Here is a 21,496-nt window from a genome sequence, read left to right as displayed (position 1 = left end):
CTTCAACCATTCTCACCGCATCCAGACGTTAATTTGGTGTGTGTGTGTGTAACGTGGCTTTTGAATGGGAAATCTGTGGTTCGCCGATTGAGAGCCGTCAAACGTCCATACCTGAAGGGTTGATTTCCCCGTCGCTTCTCGAGGACACCTTCGCCCATCTTTGGCAGTGTAACTGTCAACCCAAAGGGATTCTGGTCTCGATACGACATTGTACGGACGATCACTGGAGTGGATCGACTTTGGCTTTAAGCCAGAATCAACTTTGGCTTGAAGCCAGGAAAGAGACATTGGGAATGTTCTTTTCGCTCACTTGGAGCACAGTGAGTTATATATTACGAAACTGATGGTACCATCAGAGGAATGATATATATTGATTGTACTTTTGATTAATATTGTTACTGTACCGTTATTCTTGTGTGACTTTAATGCAATACTTGTTTGCTGGTAACAATTTTTTTTTTTTTTTTTTTTGAATACAAGATCGAGGCTCGTGAAAGAGCGAACATTTATCACACAGAAAGACAAACCGACAAACCGACACATAACCGACAAACCGACACATAAAACAAATAACATCGGGAGCGGTAGACAAGATGGGGAGAGAGGGGGAAGGACACAAACACAACATTTGAGAGCAGGAACCGAGAGACATCGAGAGATCTGTGGGAGGGAGAGGGCTTTGGGGGGGAGGCATGGAGGCATGGGGGTGGGAGAGGCATAAAACATATGGACACTGCCAGGACTACCAGGAAAGAAGTTGGAATTACAAACAAGGTGGATCTGGGGTGAATTAGTGGGGGTAGAAAAGATCAAGGTTTTGGATGGGGGAAGATAAGAGATGGTGGTGAACAGCTGTTTTAAAGACCTGGAGGGAGGAGTGGGATTGAAGGGAGTGTGGGAGTTTGTTCCAGAGGCGGGAGAAAAGAGGAATGAAGGAGTGAAGGTGAGCAGAGAGCCGAGATTTCGGCAGTTTAACCATCAGAGGCTTGCTGGCAGATCTTGTGCGACCTGTAGGAATATTTGGGGGACAGAGCACAGAGAGAGCTGGGGGAGCAAGGCCGGAGAGGAGTCGGTAGAAGACAGAAAAACCACCTACCTGCCTGCGGTGAGTGAGTGAAAGGCCCTCAGAGATAGCTTCATCGTGGGAGAGTCCAATGATTCTGAAAGCTTTGGTTTCAACAGCGTGAAGCCGAGCTAGGTGTGAGGCAGGAGCACCAGCCCATAGGGGAGAACAGTATTCCATTGAGCTGCGGATGAAAGCCTTGTATGTGGTGAGGAGCTCAGGTGTGCCTAGGAAGGACTTCGCACGACGGAGGATGCCCAGTCGGCGACTGGCTTTGCAGGCCAGCTTGGAAATGTGGTTTTCCCAAGAAAGATCATGGCAGATAGTGAGACCCAAAAGCTTGAGCGACAGAACTTCTTGGAGAGGATTGTTGAGAAAGTAGATGGGAGGGTTGTCCAGTCGATCTTTTCGGAGAGACATAGTAAGAGTGTGAGATTTGTCAGGATTGAAAGACATGTTCCACTTGTTTGACCAGTCTGTGATTTTGTCCAGGTCTTCGGAGAGTGAGGAGGCTGCAGACTGCCGATCTGAGGGAAGAGGAATGGAGCGGCAGAGAGTGGAGTCATCAGCAAAGAGATAGAGAGGATTTTCCAGAGAGTCGGAGAGATCATTGATGAAGACCAGAAAAAGCACAGGGCCCAGCACACTGCCTTGGGGAACTCCAGCTGAACAGGAAGGGGAGATGAGAGAAATCCATTCAGGGCCACACGTTGACTACGACCAGAGAGGAAGTCCGCAAGCCATGCATGGAGATTTCCATGGATACCATAGGAGTAGAGTTTGGTGAGCAGAGCTGGGTGCCAGACCGTATCGAAGGCACGTGATATGTCAAGGGAGACAGCTCTGATTTCCTGTTTGGCATTGAGGACCTCCATCCATTGTTGAGACAGGAGAAGCAGCATGTCCAGAGGAGAGTGACCTGGTCTGAATCCAAATTGATGATCAGAGATCAAGCCATTGGAGAAGAGGAAAGATTTCATATCCGAAGCAATGATGGATTCCATGACTTTGCTGATAATTGGGAGCAGGCTGATTGGTCTGTAGTTAAAAGGATCTGTTTTTGCACCTTTTTTGTGTAAAGCGGTCATGTTTGCTGATTTCCAGGATGCTGGCAGATGACCTTGAGCAAAAGATAGGGTGAAAAGAACAGAGAGAGGGTGAGATAGAGCGGCAGATCAGGATTTTAGGACCCGTGGGCTGATGCCGTCTGGTCCAGTTGAATTGGTGTGGTTTCACCATTGATCCTTGGCATACAGAATAACACATCTTTCTGCCGTGACTCCTCTTGGGGCTCGGAGGTACACCGTGACCGGGGTCTGGGGAGGAGCACGTAACACCACACTTTGTGGAAAAAAACAAACAAACAAACAAAAAAACTGGGGTATATTGTCATCGGGTCTGTCTGTCTCCTAAATGGTTGTGCAGAAATTCACTAAATTTGGAAGTTATGATCACATAGCAAGAAGGTGTGCCAGCAGTATCACTTTTGGTGTGGTCGGGGTCAACAAACACAACAACAAAATGGTCAAAAGGTCAAATACCAAAAATGCAATTTCAGACATATTTTAAAATGAAACTTTGTATGTGTAATTAACATTGGGGGATACATGAACTCGGTAATGATTTTTTGGATTTGACCCCCAGTTCATGCACTTGGGGGTGGGAACTTTAAAATGGGAATTTTTGTTAACTCTAAAGTTGATATTGGTTTATTCCTGGTGGAATTTTTTGCCATCTTTCACCTTCACTTTAGGTGGAAAGTGCGGGGATTTGCGATATCACTCCATCGACTGTGCTATTGTTGCATTTTTTGTCCCCCGTCGCACCGCGGAGTGAAAGGGGGACGATGGTTTTCATGTGCGTGCGTGCGTAAGCGAAGGACCACATTCGAATTTGGTGTGTGGGTGCAACCCACGTCAAAATCCAAGATGGCCACCGCCATGTATGTCTGACGCCATGTATGTCTGAACCTTGTGAGCTGAATATCTTGAAAAATAAGCGAAGTACCAACTTCTAATCTGGTGTGTGTGTGTATCTACGCATAAGGAAGAACGCTATTGAAAATTGGGTCGCCACGTCAAAATCCAAGATGGCCACCGTCATGTATGTCTGAACCTTGTGAGTGGAATATCTTGGAAAAATAAGCGAAGTACCAACTTCTAATCTGGTGTGTGGGTGTATCTGGGCATAAGGAAGAACGCTATTGAAAATTGGGTCGCCACATCAAAATCCAAGATGGCCGCCACCATATATATGTCTGAACCTTGTGAGCGAAATATCTTGAAAAATATACCAACTACTAACTTCTTATGTGGTGTGTGGGTGTATCTACGCATAAGGGACAACGTTATTGAAAATTGGGTCGCCGCGTCAAAATCCAAGATGGCCACCTTGCGTCCTCCACTTTGTCAACTCGCATCACTTCACCGACGGGGGACCTAGGCGTAACGCTTGTTTTAATTTTCATTAACCTGGTTTAAGATAAACAAAAAAAGTTTTCAAAGCTGTTATAATTGATGCAATTTTAATGTGCAAGTGTTTGTTGCATTTTCTCAATGCATTGTGCTGCAGATGATTCCAAGCCCAGAACAGCTCGGACACTGTACAAGCGTGGCAGCCACTGAGATTGGGGCGACACAGGTGGTCATGTTCAAGCAAGGTACTTGGTGCACAATTCACAGCAACCTCTTCACTATACCATCACCTCCATTCCAATCTTGTTTTTCTGCAAAAATATTTAATTAAGCATGTCACCCTTTGCATTGATTTGCCAGTCTCGTCTAACATCATTATTATGTCTAACAGTCTAACATCATTTCATTATGATAAACACATTGCTTTATGCTGCAAGTTATTTCACTCCACTTTACATGAGGGGTGCTTTGAGCAAAATTCCTTCCATTCTAGTTTATTTTTGTCCCTCTGATGACACTGGTATGCATAAACACGTGTCCAAGACCAAACTTTTATCATGATACGAAAACTTCAAAAAAAACAAACCCTGGCTATGACCACCCGGATCTCAAATTTCAGATACTTGTTGCGTTTCTTTCTTTCCATCAAAGGGAAGTCACCATTGTCCATTACAAGCTTACTGACTTGTAAAGTTACTTCTGTCTTTTTATTCCTCTTCCATTTCCCATGCAATTCATTTGTGCTTCTGACCGTTGGAGCCCTGATCCCGTTTTCCCCAACTTTTGTTTATCTACCCTCTCCCTCTGACTTGAAATCTCGTTTCCTCCCTTCATTGCCTCCCTTCATTCCTCCCTTCATCCTTCCCTCCATCTCTGACATCATCCCAACTCCATCCTCATCTTCATGTACAGTGCCTATAGAAAATCTATGCCTCCTTTCAAATTTTTCACCTTTTGTTGCCTTTAGCCTGGGATTAAATTGCATTAAATCAGACCTTTCCACCTTTATTTACACATCATAAACCCACAACTTCTAAGTTAAAAATAAATTCTAGAAATTTCAGCAAATTAATGAAAAATACAAAATGAGAAAGAGCAATCAGAGATTGCAAACCCTCACCAGGATGTATTTTCTGTGGTTTTTAAGGCTTTTGTGTTAAAACAAATATGGCGGCCAAACCATATGACTGATGACGTCATCATTATTTTCTTCTCCACTAATTTAGTCCGAGATTATGCTCAAGAAATTTCATCTTGATCGGATGAAGTTTTGTACTTGTCGAATTATGACGTCATAATGGAGGCACCTATGACATCATCATTAACATATTTTATTCCCCATGGAGTTCTTTACAATGAGCCACGTCAATGTTTTCTCGGCAGCGCTTTCAGAGATATAGAGGTGCAAACGTTTTCGGTTTTTCCAATATTGCGGCCGAACCACGTGGCATATGACGTCATTATCATGAAAAAATTATATATGTGGAGGTGCACCAACAACAACAACATGCATTTTAAGGCCATTTTCCCTGCAAGAGCGGGGGTTAGCCTTGTGGTCCCCATGGTGATCTTCTCCATTTTGCCCTATTTTCTGCATCTCTCCTTGTTAACCCCCTTGCCCGCATGTCTTCTTCCACCGTCTTTAGCCAAGTCTTTCTCGGTCTTCCCCGGCCTCTACTTCCTTCTTCATTCATTTCCATCACTCTTCTCAACCAGTCACTCTCATCCTTCCTCAACACATGACCAAACCATCTCAACCTGTTCCTCCTCACAGCATCAATCACAGGCTCTATTCCCATCATCTTTCGCAATTCATCATTTGTCTTCCTCTCTCTCAGGTAACTCTATTCCCATCTTCCAGGTAACCCTGGTGTTGGGCTAGCGGCTAGGGTGCCGGCTTAGGATCCTAGGATCCTGGGTTCGAATCCCGGTCGATTGCTGAATTAACGCCAGGGGGGTTGACTCAGCCTGTCATCCTTCCGAGGTCGGCTAATTGAGTACCAGTTCACTGGTAATTCCCTGTTTGTCGTTAAAGGCGGCAAAAAGGGTTGGCGTCAGGAAGGGCATCCGGCCGTAAAACATTGCTTCAAAAAGGGGACCGAAAAACAACAACAACCACGGTGCCCGAAAAAGGCCAACCCCCGCTTGCGGGGAAAAATGGCCTCTAAAGGTGGTTATTTATATATATTTATCTCTCAGCGACACTCCGCACATCCACCGAACCATTCGCATTTCCACCCTTTCCAGCCTTCGTTGCTGCTCTACATTCATAACCCATGTCTCGCTCCCATAAATCAAAACACTTCTCACACATGCAGCATACACCTTTCCCTTCAGCTTCAATGACACTCCCCTCCTCATCAGCACGCCACTCAGTTCCCGAAACTTCTTCCATGCACATCTCACTCTAGCAACCGTTGCCGAGTCTGAGCCACCTTCTCCATTCAGCATGTCTCCGAGATAGCAAAATGTTTTCACACCTTCCAGCTTCACGCCGTCTCCAAGATACAACTCAACATTTCCTCCATCTGCAGCTCCCTCTGTGCACACCTTACATTTGAATGTAGCTGCCACACTGGTTAATGACCCTCTCAGACCACTACATTTTTGATGAACCCACTCAGCACACATTGTACATTGAATGGAGTTCACTCCGACACCCTTCCTGCACACAGCACATGGCCACTTCCCAGTTCTTTCCACCTCACCACATGCTTTACCACTTGCCATCACCTTCGTCTTTACTATATTCACCTTCAGACCTTTTGTCTCCATACTTTCCTTCCACTTGTTCATCTTTTCCTTCAGTCCATCCATACTTTCCGCAATCAACACCAGATCATCTGCATACAACAACTCCCACGGTAAACCCTCCTTTACGGTCTGAGCCAGCACCTCCATCACAGCTACAAATAGTAGTGGACTTAAGACCGACCCCTGGTGCACTCCCACCTTCACCTCAAACTCACCACTGTTCCCATCCTTCGTCCTTACAGCTGTGCGCGATCAACCATTCTTTTGTACATTGCCATCACATCTCTGATCAACCATTCCTCCATTTCTAACTTCCTCAATGCCCATGTCAATACTTCGCGCGGAACCCTATCGATTGCTTTCTCCAGATCAACAAACCCAAGAAACAACTTCTTCCTCTTCTCCATGTACTTCTCCTGCAACTGCCTCACAATAAAGAGCGTGTCTGTCGTTCCTCTTCCTGGCATAAATCCAAACTGCATTTCGTCGATCTTCACCTTCTTCCTTATCCTCCTCTCCAACACCCTTTCCAATACCTTCATTCCATGCTCCAATAACTTTATCGCTCGGTACGAGCCACACTCCAGAGGGTCACCTTTCCCCTTGTATAGAGGGACAAGGGTACTCGGTTCCCAATCCACTGGAATGCGGCCTTCTTTCACCACCAGATTACAGATCTCTGTCATTCTCTTCACACCCCAACTTCCTGCTGCCTTCAACATATCTCCCACAACTCCCATCGGCCCTCCCGCTTTTCTACTCTTCATTGCTTTTATCGCTTCCTCAACTTCCTTCTCAGTTATCTTCTCTGCCGGTCCTAAAACTGGGTTACTCTCTATGTTGCCATGCCATTCATTCTCTGTATTCAACAGCATTTCCATATATCTTTTCCATCTTCCTTTAATTCCATCTGGGTCCACAACGATTTGTCCCACTTCATCCTTCAAGCAACTCACCCCCATCACATCACACCTCTCTTTCGCTATCTGCTTTGCAATCATGAATACCGCTCTCTGACCCTCTTCCGAATCCAAGCGTTCTCCGAACATTTTCCTACATGTCTCCTGCGCCTTTGCTACCTCTTTCTTTGCAGCCTTCTTGGCTGCCTTATAACTTTCATGCTCTGCTTTTTCTGCTCCCGTACCCTTCGCCTTCTGCCACTCCTTGAACTTTTTCCTCTTCTCGTCAATCCTCTTTCCAACTTCATCATCCCACCACCATGTTTCCGAGTGCCTCGGTGGTCCTTTTGTCCATCCACGTACCTCACCAACGGCTCCCAACAGACTATCTATCATTGACAACAGACTATCATTGACATCCATCCACTTTCAAGCTCAACCACATCATCCTCGACCCGACTCAGCCTCTCTTTTAATGCCTCCCTTACTGTCACCTCTTTCAACCTCCACACCTTCATTCTCGGTTGGTACTTCACCCGCCGGGCTCTCCTCGCACCTTTCACCCTTATGTCGCAGACAACCAAGTGGTGCTGTGAAACAGCCTCCTCACCCGGGATCACCTTTGTGTCCCGGAGGTGCCCCCTATCTCGACTACGCACCATCAGGTAGTCAACAGTTGTCGTCGACCCACCTGACATGTATGTAACAAGCTTATTATCCCCTTTCTGGAACTGAGTATTACAAATCAACAAATCAGCTCCATCAGCAAACTCCAAAATCCTTTCACCTTCTCCATTTCTCACACCATAACCGTAACTCCCATGAACTCCCTCAAAACCGTCCATACTCCTTCCCACATGTCCATTTAGGTCTCCTCCTACCACAACAACTTCCTCATCTTTCACGTTTTCCATCAGCTTCTCTATCGCACACCAGAACTTGTCCTTCTCTTCATCGCTCCGACCAACCTGCGGAGCATATCCCGAGATGATGTTCACCAAGAGCTTTCCAATCATCATTTTCACCATCATCAACCTATCACTCACTCTGGTCACACTCGCCACACTGTCTACAAACTCCTCAGAAAACAGGACACCAACACCATTCACGCCCTCTGGGCACCCTTGTCACACAAACTTGTATTTCTGTCCCTGCCTACCCTTCACCATTCTCACACCACTTCCCTTCCATCTCGTCTCTTGCACACAACATATGTCCACTCTTCTTCTGACCAATACTTCTACCACTTCTCCTGATCTCCCTGTCATTGTCCCTACATTCCATGTCCCAAACCTCAGAAACCGATCTTAGAGGTGTCAATATACGAAAAAAACTCACCTAACACCCAAAAAATTGATACATAAGGTTTTTCAATGGATTCTGGTACCATTGGGCATGCTAAATAACATACTAAAAATCTAGTAACATCTGACTTCCGGAAAGGGGTCATTTTCAAGATGGCGTCCAAGGTGGCCACCAGGAGCTTAAAATGGCCATATCTCAATTATTATTCAACCTAGAAAGGTGGTTTTGGTGTCTAACCCTAGGTTTTAGGGCCCAGGGAATCCAATTGAATCAATAAAATTACCATCAGTTAATTATTTATTGACAAGTCCAAGATGGCATCCCAAGGTGACATCCTGATCCACTAAAATGGCTCTGTCGAATAGTAGTCAACCGAGAGAGATTTTTTCAATGTGTATACCGAGGTTTAAGGCACCCAGGAAATCATCAAAATTACTTAAATAAGCACAAAGTAATCAGGTAATCCAGTAAGCCAGGTTTACCAGCAAGCCAGGTTTACCAGCCCATTAGGCATTTGTTGTCTTATACAGTTAGTCGCTATTCATCGTCATCCTCCGACTCCTCTGGAAGAAACTTATGTGGATTGTCACATTCTTCATGTTGGCACGGTCCACAGGCAGTCGTACATATCCACAGGCAGTAGTCCATATCGTCTGCAAGAGCAGCGGTATGTCTTGCAGGCAGTGGAGCAGTTACAATGAATGATCTTCAAGAGACTGTCTGGAGCAGCCTTCATTCTTGACATAAGTGGGACAAACTGATTATCCTGCAGGCTCCACCCCCATTTCATGGCATGGCATCCATACCCTTTTCTTTTCCCATCCACACCATGATCTGGTAGTACGCTCTATGACAGTGATGTTTGGTAGCAGATTCAGTTGGGGGCAGACGTTCGGGTGTTACAAAAGACGAAGCAGAGACAACCTTCTTGCTGAAAGTGTTATATCGCATTGTTGCAAGGGAATCTTTGCACTTGCCACCAAAGAGGATAGCCATTACTCGGCATCCAAGGTCATCGATCACCTCTGTGGTCTGGTTTGGGATGGTGAATGTGTTGGCACAAGACCGAAGGACAGGGTCTCCTTTTACAAGCTTCTGGAAAGCCTTCTTTTTGCCAACACCAAAAATCCGAGAAGTCGTGTCACAACCAGTCATGGCATGGATGAATATCAACTGAGAACACATGTCATGTCCGAGGATTTCTTTTAGACGGTTGATGTCATACACTTTAAAACTGCCATCAGCTTTGGACTTGTCTGATCTGAAATAAAGGCTCTTGCTGTCTCCCTGCGCATAGTAAAGGAGTAAGACAAGGAGATCAGTATCTTCTCCAATCAGTGTAGTGGTGTGTAGAAGAGATGCCTCCACTGCAGCCTTTACTATATCTACGTCAGCATTTCCAGGTGCATTGACCACAGTGCAATACCTTTCTCTCAGTTCATCACTTATCATCCCGATCAGTCTCTGTTTATTGATATCTGTTGAAAAGTTGTGTACTTTTCTTTTGGAAATGTCTAAAAAATATGGATTTTGTTTATTGCATACATGCACCAAATAATATACTTATTCCTTTTGAGATGAAAATAAATTGTTTGTCAGATTTTTCAGTCCCCCCCCCCCCCCCCCTCCCCAATATAAAATAGTCTGTCCCTTGCCATAACCTCTCAAGCTTTGAACAAACCTTTGTCTGTAATGATCACTGAATACTGTGGACTGGAGTCACAGGTGGCACAGTGTAGACACATTACACTCTTATCTCCAATCTGAAACACACACTTGGTTCATTAGCTGGTGAGTCGGAGGATGATGATGAATAGCGACTAACTGTATAAGACAACAAATGCCTAATGGGCTGATAAACCTGGCTTACTGGATTACCTGATTACTTTGTGCTTATTTAAGTAATTTTGATGATTTCCTGGGTGCCTTCAACCTTGGTATACACACTGAAAAAAATCTCTCTAGGTTGACTACTATTCGACAGAGCCATTTTAGTTGATCAGGATGTCACCTTGGGATGCCATCTTGGACTTGTCAATAAATAATTAACTGATGGTAATTTTATTGATTCAATTGGATTCCTTGGGCCCTAAAACCTAGGGTTAGACACCAAAACCACCTTTCTAGGTTGAATAATAATTGAGACTAGCCGAAACCCGTGGAACATCCACGGAAGGGAGGATGTGGTGTATGGATAGAGTGTACCATTATGGATGGCATAGGGGATTTGCTTGTCCGAGTAAGAGTTAGGAAGAAAGATGAGAATGAAGAGTGCATATATGAACAACATATTTATTGCAATCTACTTAAATGACAACGCTACGATATACTTTTGAAAAATGAATGGATTCGTAATAGGAATCGGCATAGCACCAGACGGCTTGCTTCGCCTTCACCCAGCAGACGCCAATACGATGGCGTCGTATCGGCAGTTAATCGGATGCTTTTGGGCCCCAAAGTCGACTAATTCAGATTTTTCGAGTATGGCTGTACGTGATAAACAAAGAGTGCGGTTGGAAGAAATTATGGTAAACCCACCTGATGAGGTTAGCGTACACCGCGATCGACGACACCGGCACAAATGCATGCTCAGGATTGTCCAATCGGCGGACGGCTTGCTTCGCCTTCACCCAGCAGACGCCAATAAGATGGCGTCGTATCGGCAGTTAATTGGATGCTTTTGGGCCCCAACGTCGGCTAATTCAGATTTTTCGAGTATGGCTGTACGTGATAAACAAAGAGCGCGGTTCGTAGATCGTAAATCCATTAGTGCCGTGGGCATCGGGTCACTGGGTACGGCGTAAAAGGGATAACAAAGTCGAGTCCTTACGCTATTATTATATAGATATGGCCATTTTAAGCTCCCGGCGGCCATCTTGGACGCCATCTTGAAAATGACCTCTTCCGGAAGTCAGATGTTACTAGATTTTTTGTATGTTATTTAGCATGCCCAATGGTAACAGAATCCATTGAAAAACCTTTTGTATCAATTTTTTGGGGGTTCAACCATATATTGACCCCTCTATGTGTGCTTTGTGTTGGCTAGGGTGCCAGCTTAGGATGCAAGGATCCTGGGTTCGAATCCCGGTCGATCGCTGAATTAAAGCCAGGGGGGTTGACTCAGCCTGTCATCCTTCCGAGGTCGGCTAATTGAGTACCAGTTCACTGGTAATTCCCTGCTTGTCGTAAAAGGCGACAAACAGGGTTGGCGGCAGGAAGGGCATCCGGCCGTAAAACATTGCTTCAAAAAGGGGACCAAAAAACAACAACAACCACGGTCCCCGAAAAGGCCAACCCCCGCAAATGGCCTCTAAACGGTGGGTACGTGTGCTTCGGGTCATCATGCTGAAAGGTGAACTTCGGTCACAATTTCACATTTCTTGCAGAGGGCAGCAGGTTTTCCTCTGGGATTTTTCTGATTGGCCTGATTGGCCTGATCGGTACCATACGCCTTCCATTTCTTAATGATTGTCTTGGCTGTTCTCCAAGGGATAGTCATGGCCTTTGAAATATTTTTATACTCATCCCCTGATCTGTGCCTTTCCACAACTTTATCACGGAAGTCTTTTGAAAGCTCCTGGGTGCTCATGGTTGAGTCTTTGCTGTGAAATGCACTGCCCAGCAGAGGAAACTTACAGGAACAGCTGATTTTATTCTGAATCAATCAATCACTACAATTTAACAAACGTGGAGGCCAATTACCTTGGTGTGTGATTTTGAAGGTAATCAGTTACACCTGAGCTAATTTACAATTGCTATTATAAGGGGGGTGGACACTTATCCAACCAAGATAATCTAGTTTTGTATTTTTAATTGATTTTCTGAAATTTGTAGAATTTGTTTTTCACTTGGAAGTTGTTGGTTGCAATGTGTAAATAAAGGTGGAAAAAAGTCTGATTTAGTGCAATTTTATTCCAGCCCATATGGCAATAAAAGGAGAACATTTTGAAAGGGGGTGGAGACTTTCTCCAGGCACTTTATGTACTCTCTGTCTCTGTGTCTCTCTCTCTCTCTCTCTCTCTCTCTCTCTCTCTCTCTCTCTCTCTCTCTCTCTCTCTCTCTCTCTCTCTCTGTCTCTCTGTCTCTCTGTCTGTCTCTGTCTCTTTTTCTCTGTCTCTGTCTCTTTTTCTCTGTCTCTGTCTCTTTTTCTCTGTCTCTGTCTCTTTTTCTCTGTCTGTCTCTTTTTCTTTGTCTCTGTCTCTTTTTCTCTGTCTCTGTCTCTTTTTCTCTGTCTCTGTCTCTTTTTCTCTGTCTCTGTCTCTTTTTCTCTGTCTCTGTCTCTTTTTCTCTGTCTCTCTCTTCCTTTAAGGAAGGGTATGCCGAGTTAAACCACCTCCATCCCTCTCAACATTTTGCTTATGTATCCATCTTGTCCATCCCTTGGAGTTCTCCCCTACCCCTCATCGTTACCTGCATCCCTTGTTTGTCCGTCTCCATCTATCTTGGCCCTCCGCCCTGCTATTGGCGTTTACCCTTTCTCCTGCTGTTCCCTTTATGTTGTGTCCTTATCTGTTCTATATCTTAGCTCTTTCATGAGCCTAGATCTTGTCCTAAAAATAAAGGGTATTCCGAAAATGTCACTTCACTTTCTTTCCCAGGGCAGGCAGCATACCTCAACATTTGGTTGAGAAAATTCATTTCCTTTGAAATGCTACCTTACATATTGGCATCTTGGGATGATTCATTTTTTGGGGGTTCCCCTCTACATTTACCTTTGCTTGTCTTCTGTTTTCCTTCTACTTTTTTGTTTTTCTTCTCTGGCCTTTACTTCTCGCTTTTCTAACGGTACACATCATTGCCCCCTCATTGCCTCATTGTTCTCTAACTTCTTTCTGTAATTGGTTTTATTTTCTTCTATCCTTGCCAGAAAGTATTTTCATTATGGTACCATTGATGATTGATTTACCTTTGGCTTATTAGATTTAGATTTTTTTTTTTTTTCAAATTTCGTGTCAAAGAACTTTTGATTTGATAAATTTGAGACAGAAACGGTATTGGCCATGACTTGTGTAAATGTGTATTTGGGAAAATCCGTGTGATGTCCTCTCCCTTATCTTTTCCTTCTAGCTCCCAATAAAGGTGCCATCTCTACAATCTTGCTCAGGGGATCTACGGACAATCTTCTTGATGATGTGGAGAGAGCTTTAGATGATGCTATCAATACTTATAAAGTTTTGCTGAAGGTGAATATATGATAGAGTAATTTTCAATGAGAATTTTTTTTTTTTTTTGGATGGAGGTGTGGATTACGAGTTACATTTGTACGGTGTACTGAAATTGTACTTGCATCAAACCAATGAAACACACACTTTTACCTGATGCCACAAAACATATATGATTAACCCCAAGTTTACTCCCCACGTATAATGAATGCTGATTGTAATCTTTTGCTTTCTTTCTAACATATTGGTTACTAACGTGATTGTTTCCAACCCAACTATAAACTGCCAACTCAGTGTTTCACAGGCAGGGTGATTCCTCATTGTGTGTGCCGTCCCTCGGATGGACGTTAAAATGTGTTCCCATCTGCCGACATTAGTTTGTAGACGTTAAATATCCCTTGGTGTCCTTCGCAAATAGTAGGCAAGCTATCACAATTATAATGGCCGAATTGCAGATTCCTGCCCTAACTCCCGTTTTGAAGTCGATGGCAAACTACCCAACATCACCCTTGCTGAGAAACTGCTTGGCAGCACCGACTCTAACAGAGTATGGTACATCAGAATCAGAACATGATTGTGACATTGAGGTTTTGTTGGTTCCTCGTCATGAGATTAATATAATAATATATGCTTGAATTTTTTGTACTAATTGACATTTTTGTTTAGGACAAACGTTTGCTTCCTGGAGCTGGTGCTACAGAAATGGAGCTAGCAAAAGAACTGGAAAGCTTTGGAGAAGTAAGTTTTGCAATTTGGAAAGGACTGCTCAGACAAAAAAGGTTTTAAAATTGCTTGGTTGGGGAAGTAGCAACATGTCGTCTCTCCATCTCCCAGTCATGTCCCGGACTCCAGCAATATGGAATCGGATGTTTCGCCACTGCTCTGCTATCTGGTCCTCGTGCCTTGGCCGAAAACACAGGCCTCATGGCAACCCCGATACTTGCTCGGCTACAAGCTGCACACCAGGGGGGGCAGAAAACTGCTGGTGTTGATGTTGAGGTCTGTTCTCTTTGCCGATTCTGTTTATTCTTCACAGCAGTTTGCATTGGCCATACTGGAAACTACATTTAGCTATTTAACTTTTTTTTTTTTTTTAACAAGGTAGTCCAAGCTAGCGATAATGTTTTAACAAAGGGGACGTGCATAAACTTTCATAACTTGATTATTTATGTATGACATCTAAAGCAAGTTACACCAAATTATTGATATTTTGTCTTTCACTTTATATTGTCGTGTGATTGCCCTTGGTGAAGACCGGGCAATCACGGATGGAAACGAGCTTCATGAGGCGACGATCAATGGTGAATTTCGCTATACATATGCGCGGGGGAGGAAAGAAAGGGGAAGAAGAAGTGGCGAGATTTACCTCACGGTCCGTGTGCGCCAGCGTCTTCACCCTGTGGAAATTAACTCACATGAACACAGAATTTAGAATAGAAAAGAAAATAATAAAAGGGTTTATTTACGATAACTATCGGGACAAGGAATGCCTCTGCCTCCCCTCAGTGAAAGACACATGAAAGCCCGCTTGGAGTTTGCAAAAAAGCACCGAAAGGACTCTCAGACTGTGAGAAACAAGATTCTGTGGTCTGATGAAACCAAGATTGAACTGTTTGGCTTCCGTCTGTCCACTCTGTCATAAAGCCCAGATCGGTGGAGTGTTGCAGTGATGGTTGTCCTTCTGGAAGTTTCTCCCATCTCCACACAGGATCTCTGGGGCTCAGCCAGAGTGACCATCGGGTTCTTGGTCACCTCTCTTACCAAGGCCCTTCTCCCCCGATTGCTCAGTTTGGCCGGGCGGCCAGCTCTAGGAAGAGTCCTAGTTGTTCCAAACTTCTTCCATTTAAGAATTATGGAGGCCACTGTGCTCTTGGGAACCTTCAATGCAGCAGAAATTTTTTGTAGGCTTCCCCAGATATGTGCCTCGACACATCCTGTCTCTGAGCTCTGCAGGCAGTTCCTTGGACCTCATGGCTTGATTTTGCTCTGATATGCATTGTCAGCTGTGAGACCTTATATAGACAGGTGTGTGCCTTTCCAAATAATGTCCAATCAATTGAATTTACCACAGGTGGACTCCAATCAAGGTGGAGAAACATCTCAAAGATGATCAAGAGAAATGGGAGGCACCTGAGCTAAATTTCAAGTGTCATAGCAAACGGTATGAATACTTATGTCAATGTGATATTTTAGTTTTTTCTTTTTAATAAATTTGCAAAATTTTCTAAAATCCTGTTTTCTCTTTGTCATTATGGGTTATTGAGTGTAGATTGATGAGGGAAAAATGAATTTAAATGATTTCAGCATGAGGCCACAACGTAACAAAATGTGAAAAAAGTGAAAAGGGGTCTGAATACTTTCTGAATGCACTGTATATTGCTATCATAATGGTGAGAAAAAGGCAATTAACAAAGGAAGACAGACAGGCCATTATAACCCTTAAAAGTGTAGGTCTTTCCTGCAGAGAAATTGCAAAGAAAGCCAAAGCCAAGGTGTCAGTGAGTACAGTTTCCTACACCATCAAAAGGCACTTGGAAACTGGAGGAAACTCTGACAGGAAGAGGTCTGGCAGACCCAAAGCCACAACAGAATCAGAAGACAATTTTCTGAGAGTCAACAGCTTGTGTGATAGGCGGCTCATAGGACACCAGCTTCAAGCACAGCGTAACACTGGTCGAAGTAAGCAAGTCTCAGTTTCAACTGTGAAGAGAAGACTTCGAGCTGCAGATTTGACAGGTCGAGTGGCAGTAAGAAAGCCATTGCTAAGATGGCAAAATAAGAAAAAGAGGCTTGCCTGGGCCATGAAGCACTGCCAGTGGACGACTGAAGACTGGAAGAAGGTCTTATGGCCCGATGAATCAAAATTTGAAATCTTTGGTTTATCACGTGCAGGGTTTTTGTACGCCGTCGAGTAGGCGAAAGGATGGTTCCTCAGTGTGTGACACCAACTGTCAAACATAGAGGAGGAAGCGTGATGGTCTGGGGCTCTTTTGCTGGATCCAGAGTCGGCGACTTGCACAGAGAGTGACTGGCACCCTGAATCAAAAGGGCTACCACAGCATTTTGCAGCGCCATGTAATACCCTCTGGTATACGCCTAGTCGGTCAGGGGTTCATCCTACAGCAAGATAATGACCCTAAACACACCTCCAGGCAATGTCAAAACTACCTTCGAGGAAAAGAACAAGACGGTAGGCTTCAAATCATGGAATGGCCAGCACAGTCTCCAGACTTAAACCCCATCGAGCTGGTTTGGGATGAACTGGACAGAAGGGTGAAAGCAAAGCAACCTACAAGTGCAACACATTTGTGGGAACTTCTGCAACAGTGTTGGGAAGAACTTCCCAAACAATATTTGATTTCCATTGAAGAAAGAATGCCACGAGTGTGTTCGGCAGTTCTATCTGCAAATGGTGGCTACTTTGCCGAGTCAAAAAATTAAATTAAATTTTGTTAAACAAAATTATTCTATGATTTCTTTTTTATCTTCAATTGTTTATTTGTTCTATGCTTAATTTCAGAGTACATTGAGACATTAAACTGCATAAATTTCAATAAAAACTGGAAAAATTGAGGTGTTCTTAACCTTTTGACCAGGTGTGTGTGTGTGTGTGTGTGTGTGTGTGTGTGTGTGTGTGTGTGTGTGTGTGTGTGTGTGTGTGTGTGTGTGTGTGTGTGTGTGTGTGTGTGTGTGTGTGTGTGTGTGTGTGTGTGTGTGTGTGTGTGTGTGTGTGTGTGTGTGTGTGTGTGTGTGTGTGTGTGTGTGTGTGTGTGTGTGTGTGTGTGTGTGTGTGTGTGTGTGTGTGTGTGTGTGTGTGTGTATATAGATATAAATATATACACACACACACAGTTTCGTGGTCACAGTTGTGTGTGTATACATACACACTTTATATATGTATGTACAAGCTATATGTTGGTGTGCGATACATGATTACATAATTACATCGTCTTTGTCTTGGAAGGGCATTGATATCATGTATGAAGCTGCTTTTTACAATGTTGGTTTCTCAGTTTGTATGTTTGACTCTGAAATTGTGTGCACTTAAGGGAGACAATGATGGAGTGTGCGATGCTGTGGAAAAGGGACTGTTGGATTCATACCTGGTGAAGCAATCTGCCATCAAACTAGCAACATCCACAACAACAACAATTTTGCAGATTGACCAGGTAAATAAAGTACAATAACATGCATTACGAAGAGGAGAATCATGCGTGTGTGCATCCATCCATCACATTCTGAAGGGTTCTTGCTGTCGTAGAAAAGGCACCATTGGAAAGCTGGTCATCAATTTACTTGCAATAAAAAATTTTCTGTTTAATCATAAAATGGCTTTTAAAAGCTGTCCTCGTGGAATGGAAGAAGCAGGACCTGAGCTTTATTCTCGCAGTTCAAACTGTGAAAACAGGAACCCTTTAGAACAGTGTTTCTCAAATGGTGGGTCGGAACCCAGGGGCCGTGAGTGTGTTTCCAGGGGGTTGCGAACTTTGCGCTATGTCGGTACACAAGTCCTCGTGATGTTCACAATGACTTACCGATGTGAACTTGCATTCTCAACCTTGGTTGCGTTTAAAACTAAAGCCAGAAACAGACTGATCAACGTTGAGAGCGAGCTGCGATGTTCACTTAAGACTCGTCCCCAAATTGACACGTGTGCATAAAGGAAATGTATTGTTACGGACCACGGACAAGATGTTGTGTTGCCGAGCGGATGGCGCCGTGGCCGAACAGTTACCCCGACTAACCCGATTCCTGAACGTTGGCCAAAATCGCGCCACAGATATTCAATGGGGAAAAGACTAAAGCGAAGGATGTGAAGAATAAGAAAGACAAAGGGTAAGGAATACAAATATAATTTATTACTATGTACAGGATTGAAAGAAACCAAGGAAGAAGGAAAGATAAGAAAATAATTTACAGAAGAACTCAGAGACACAGTGCAATGCTAGCTTACCTACAGTCTTAATTAACCCAGGACAGAACAAACAAAAGACAGACTCACGCGGGGAATGATGTTAGGACTGGCAGGAGGTGGATGGCTGGAGGGAGAGGAAGGTCCATGGGTACTGCAGCACGATCGGTGCGTTTAGCAGCCGCCGTTCCTTCGCGGCCCTGCTCAAGAACTGCCGTCAAGGCCCCAAGCTGCTGTGGCTGAAGCTGCTGTTGCTGCTGTGGCTGCTGCTGTGGCTGCTGCTGTTGTTGCTGCTGTGGCTGTGTGGACGTCGCGTGCTTTTTCCAGGACTCATCTGAGGTGGGGGCGTCTTCTGCGGGTTATATATGCCACGCCCCTGAACCTTCGCGAACCTCCTTGATGTTTCTCTCCACACCCTCTCCAAGTCCAACCCCTTGTTCGTGGTTGGTTGAGTGGGGCTGACTCACTCCTCCCCTCTATGACGAGGTGGGGACACGCCTTTCTTCCCCGACCCGAGCACATGTTCAATGGTGGTTTTGGGGCGAAATCAACAACCCACAGCTGTAGCAAACCTGGCAAACTGCCCAGTGCAGTTGGCAATGGAGGCTTGGAGGGGATGTAGCTGGCAATTGAGGCTTGGCAATGGAAGTTTTGGGAGTGGGAATGGGGAATGAAAGGGAATCTATCTTATTTCACTTGGTGCAATGGAGTGTCATCTTAATGGAAGACAAGGCCTTACCCTAATACACATAATAAAGATATAACTATTGAACAAGGGGGGAAATCTATGATTGGCTAACGTGTGGTGTTTATGAACTAGTTACGGGACGCACTTTGACCTTTATACATAACTGGAGCAAGGAGGGCGATATTTTACAACAATTTACTATACAATAAAAAAACAATAATAAAAACACAATCCTCATATCCACAACAGTATATAATTACTCCTATTTACTTATTTATTCTGCTTTTAAAACTTTTTAGTATCCCCACGCATTTGGGGAAAAAAACAAAAACCTGGGGCATATTGGCTCTCATAATGATTTTGTGAAACAAATTTACCCCAATTTATTTAACCTTTCAAAAATGAAAAAGTCTGTATATACATACTTGATGGGGATGTGTAGTTTGATAATGGATAATATTTTGAAAAGAATTGTAAGATTGTAATGACAGCAAATAATTGTTGCAGACAATGGCATCATACTCTTATATAATTTGAGAAGTGTCTGTTTGTTTGACTTCTGTGCAATCTGGAACTCGGAAATGGAATGAGTTGAAAACTGCTCGTTGTACTCGGGTAGGCATGGAAAGGTTTTTGAGTGGGTCGGCGTGAGTGCTGTGGGTTTTTGTTAGTAGTGATAAATCGTGCTGCTTTTCAACGTAGTGTCCTGAGACGAATCATGCTCCTGATTTACATGACCAAACTTTGCGAAACCCTCAGGCATATTACTTCACAGAGTCCATTATTTGCCAAAAATGTTTATTTTCCCAATGACATGTAGGCTGCAGCTGCATCACCTTCCTATTTGGTGAAAATACGAAACTGGTCAATAACCTGTGATGTTATGACGTGCTCCTAAGATCCACACTCACTCGCTCTTTCTTTAGATTAGGACCGAGTCTAATGGTCAAACCCAACAGTTTACTTGTGCAGTCTAACCTCTGGGAGAGGTGTGGACTTTGGAGGTCCTCGGTCAAACAATACTATGGCCTTTCCTGGGCTGATCACTTTCTCAAGCTGGCCTCGGGGGCAGGGAGGCTTCTTGGAATCATCTGCAGAACGGTCATTCCTCGACCCTTCTCAGCTCTTTGCCGTGCCAAGGAGTCTGGATGCCCACTGTTGGCCCATTTCTACTCGATTTAACCTTGTGCACCTGCAAGTGTTGGGCTCACTAAGGCGAGTTGGTGTTGCTCAACATGAGGCTTAAGTACAAGACCTGTTTGTCTCCCACCACATACAAGCTGATGACCGAGCAGTTTTCCATCACTTCTTTTTTTGGTATCACCCACCTATCCCACCGCATATTTCACAAGCCCTGACCAAGCTTGCATTTGTTCTCTTCGCAACCCAAACCTTTTAAGCCTCCCTAAATCAAGACATCTCAATTCATTTGCTGACCTCTTATCTCCACTGAAATCTTCTCCCCGACTTTGTCAAATCAAGTTATTTTCTCGACTCTTGTGGACGTTAAATTGAAGTTGAAATGTCTCTTGAATGTTAATTAATTGTGCCACAAATTTGAATGAAAATTTATTGTGCAATGAACACCATGGTTATTTTAACTGTGACTTCCCTCTACTCTCGCCTCTCCTTTAGATTATAATGGCGAAAAAATCGGGCGGTCCCAAGCCAAAGACCAAAGGAGACTGGGACAAAGATGATCCAACAGATTGATCTAAGTCTTGAGGTTTGGGACTTGAAGGAGCAGGGGTTTACTGGGAGAATGGTTTGCAAAGGATAACGTAATTAATAAATCGATAAGAATGATGGTAAGTGACTGTTTTGGGTGGAATATTATAATGGATGATTAACTTTATCATTAATTTTTCCTTTCCCCTTTTTATGTCCAAAAGGGGGGGAAAAAATGAAGATAAATGGAAGCAAGTGAAATCCACCTCTGTCGTCGTTGTCCTTGTGACCCCGGGTCCTCAAGTTTTGCAGAGTCTCAACTGTTTCTTTCTTTCATATCTTGCTTCTCATTATTGTACTGTTTCTGACCATGAAGGGTTTGATTAAAATTAAAACCTGCAAATATTTTTGCCTTTTCGCTTTATTTATTTCTTTCACTTTTGTTTTTGACAAGGAAACGTGTTCTTGTGTATATAGGGTGTGTGAACTTTCGTTCAGCCAACCTGTATATAGTATATATCTGGGGCCTGGTCCTGGATCAGTGAATGGTGATTGGCTAAACTTGAAATGAAACATCACGTTTCTCCGAATGCCTCCTGTGGTTCTAATCGGCTGATGTGGTAGGAAGAGA

General features: G+C 43.9%; 1 protein-coding gene across 2 annotated transcripts in view; it reads left to right on the top strand.

The window, feature by feature from the left end:
• Window positions 1-21,272, top strand: part of CCT8 (chaperonin containing TCP1 subunit 8) — a 42,574-nt gene extending 21,302 nt beyond the window's left edge. Inside the window, exons 10-16 of one of the 2 annotated variants that reach the window (XM_078772208.1) lie at window positions 3,635-3,722; window positions 13,503-13,618; window positions 14,264-14,335; window positions 14,432-14,596; window positions 17,647-17,766; window positions 20,833-20,923; window positions 21,090-21,272. In XM_078772208.1, the coding sequence (XP_078628334.1) occupies window positions 3,635-3,722; window positions 13,503-13,618; window positions 14,264-14,335; window positions 14,432-14,596; window positions 17,647-17,766; window positions 20,833-20,910 (639 nt within the window). In that variant the 3' untranslated portion in view covers window positions 20,911-20,923; window positions 21,090-21,272. Of the gene's footprint in view, window positions 1-3,634; window positions 3,723-13,502; window positions 13,619-14,263; window positions 14,336-14,431; window positions 14,597-17,646; window positions 17,767-20,832 lie in introns of both variants that reach the window. The other variant, XM_078772207.1, reaches the window with a different exon arrangement.
• Window positions 21,273-21,496: the final 224 nt, after the last annotated feature.

Source organism: Myxine glutinosa, chromosome 2 (genome assembly GCF_964187855.1).
Source record: "Myxine glutinosa chromosome 2, kmMyxGlut1.1, whole genome shotgun sequence".
Lineage (NCBI taxonomy): Eukaryota > Metazoa > Chordata > Myxini > Myxiniformes > Myxinidae > Myxine > Myxine glutinosa.
The sequence above is the reverse complement of the archived record's forward strand: the minus strand, read 5'-3'. Positions and strand labels throughout refer to the sequence as shown.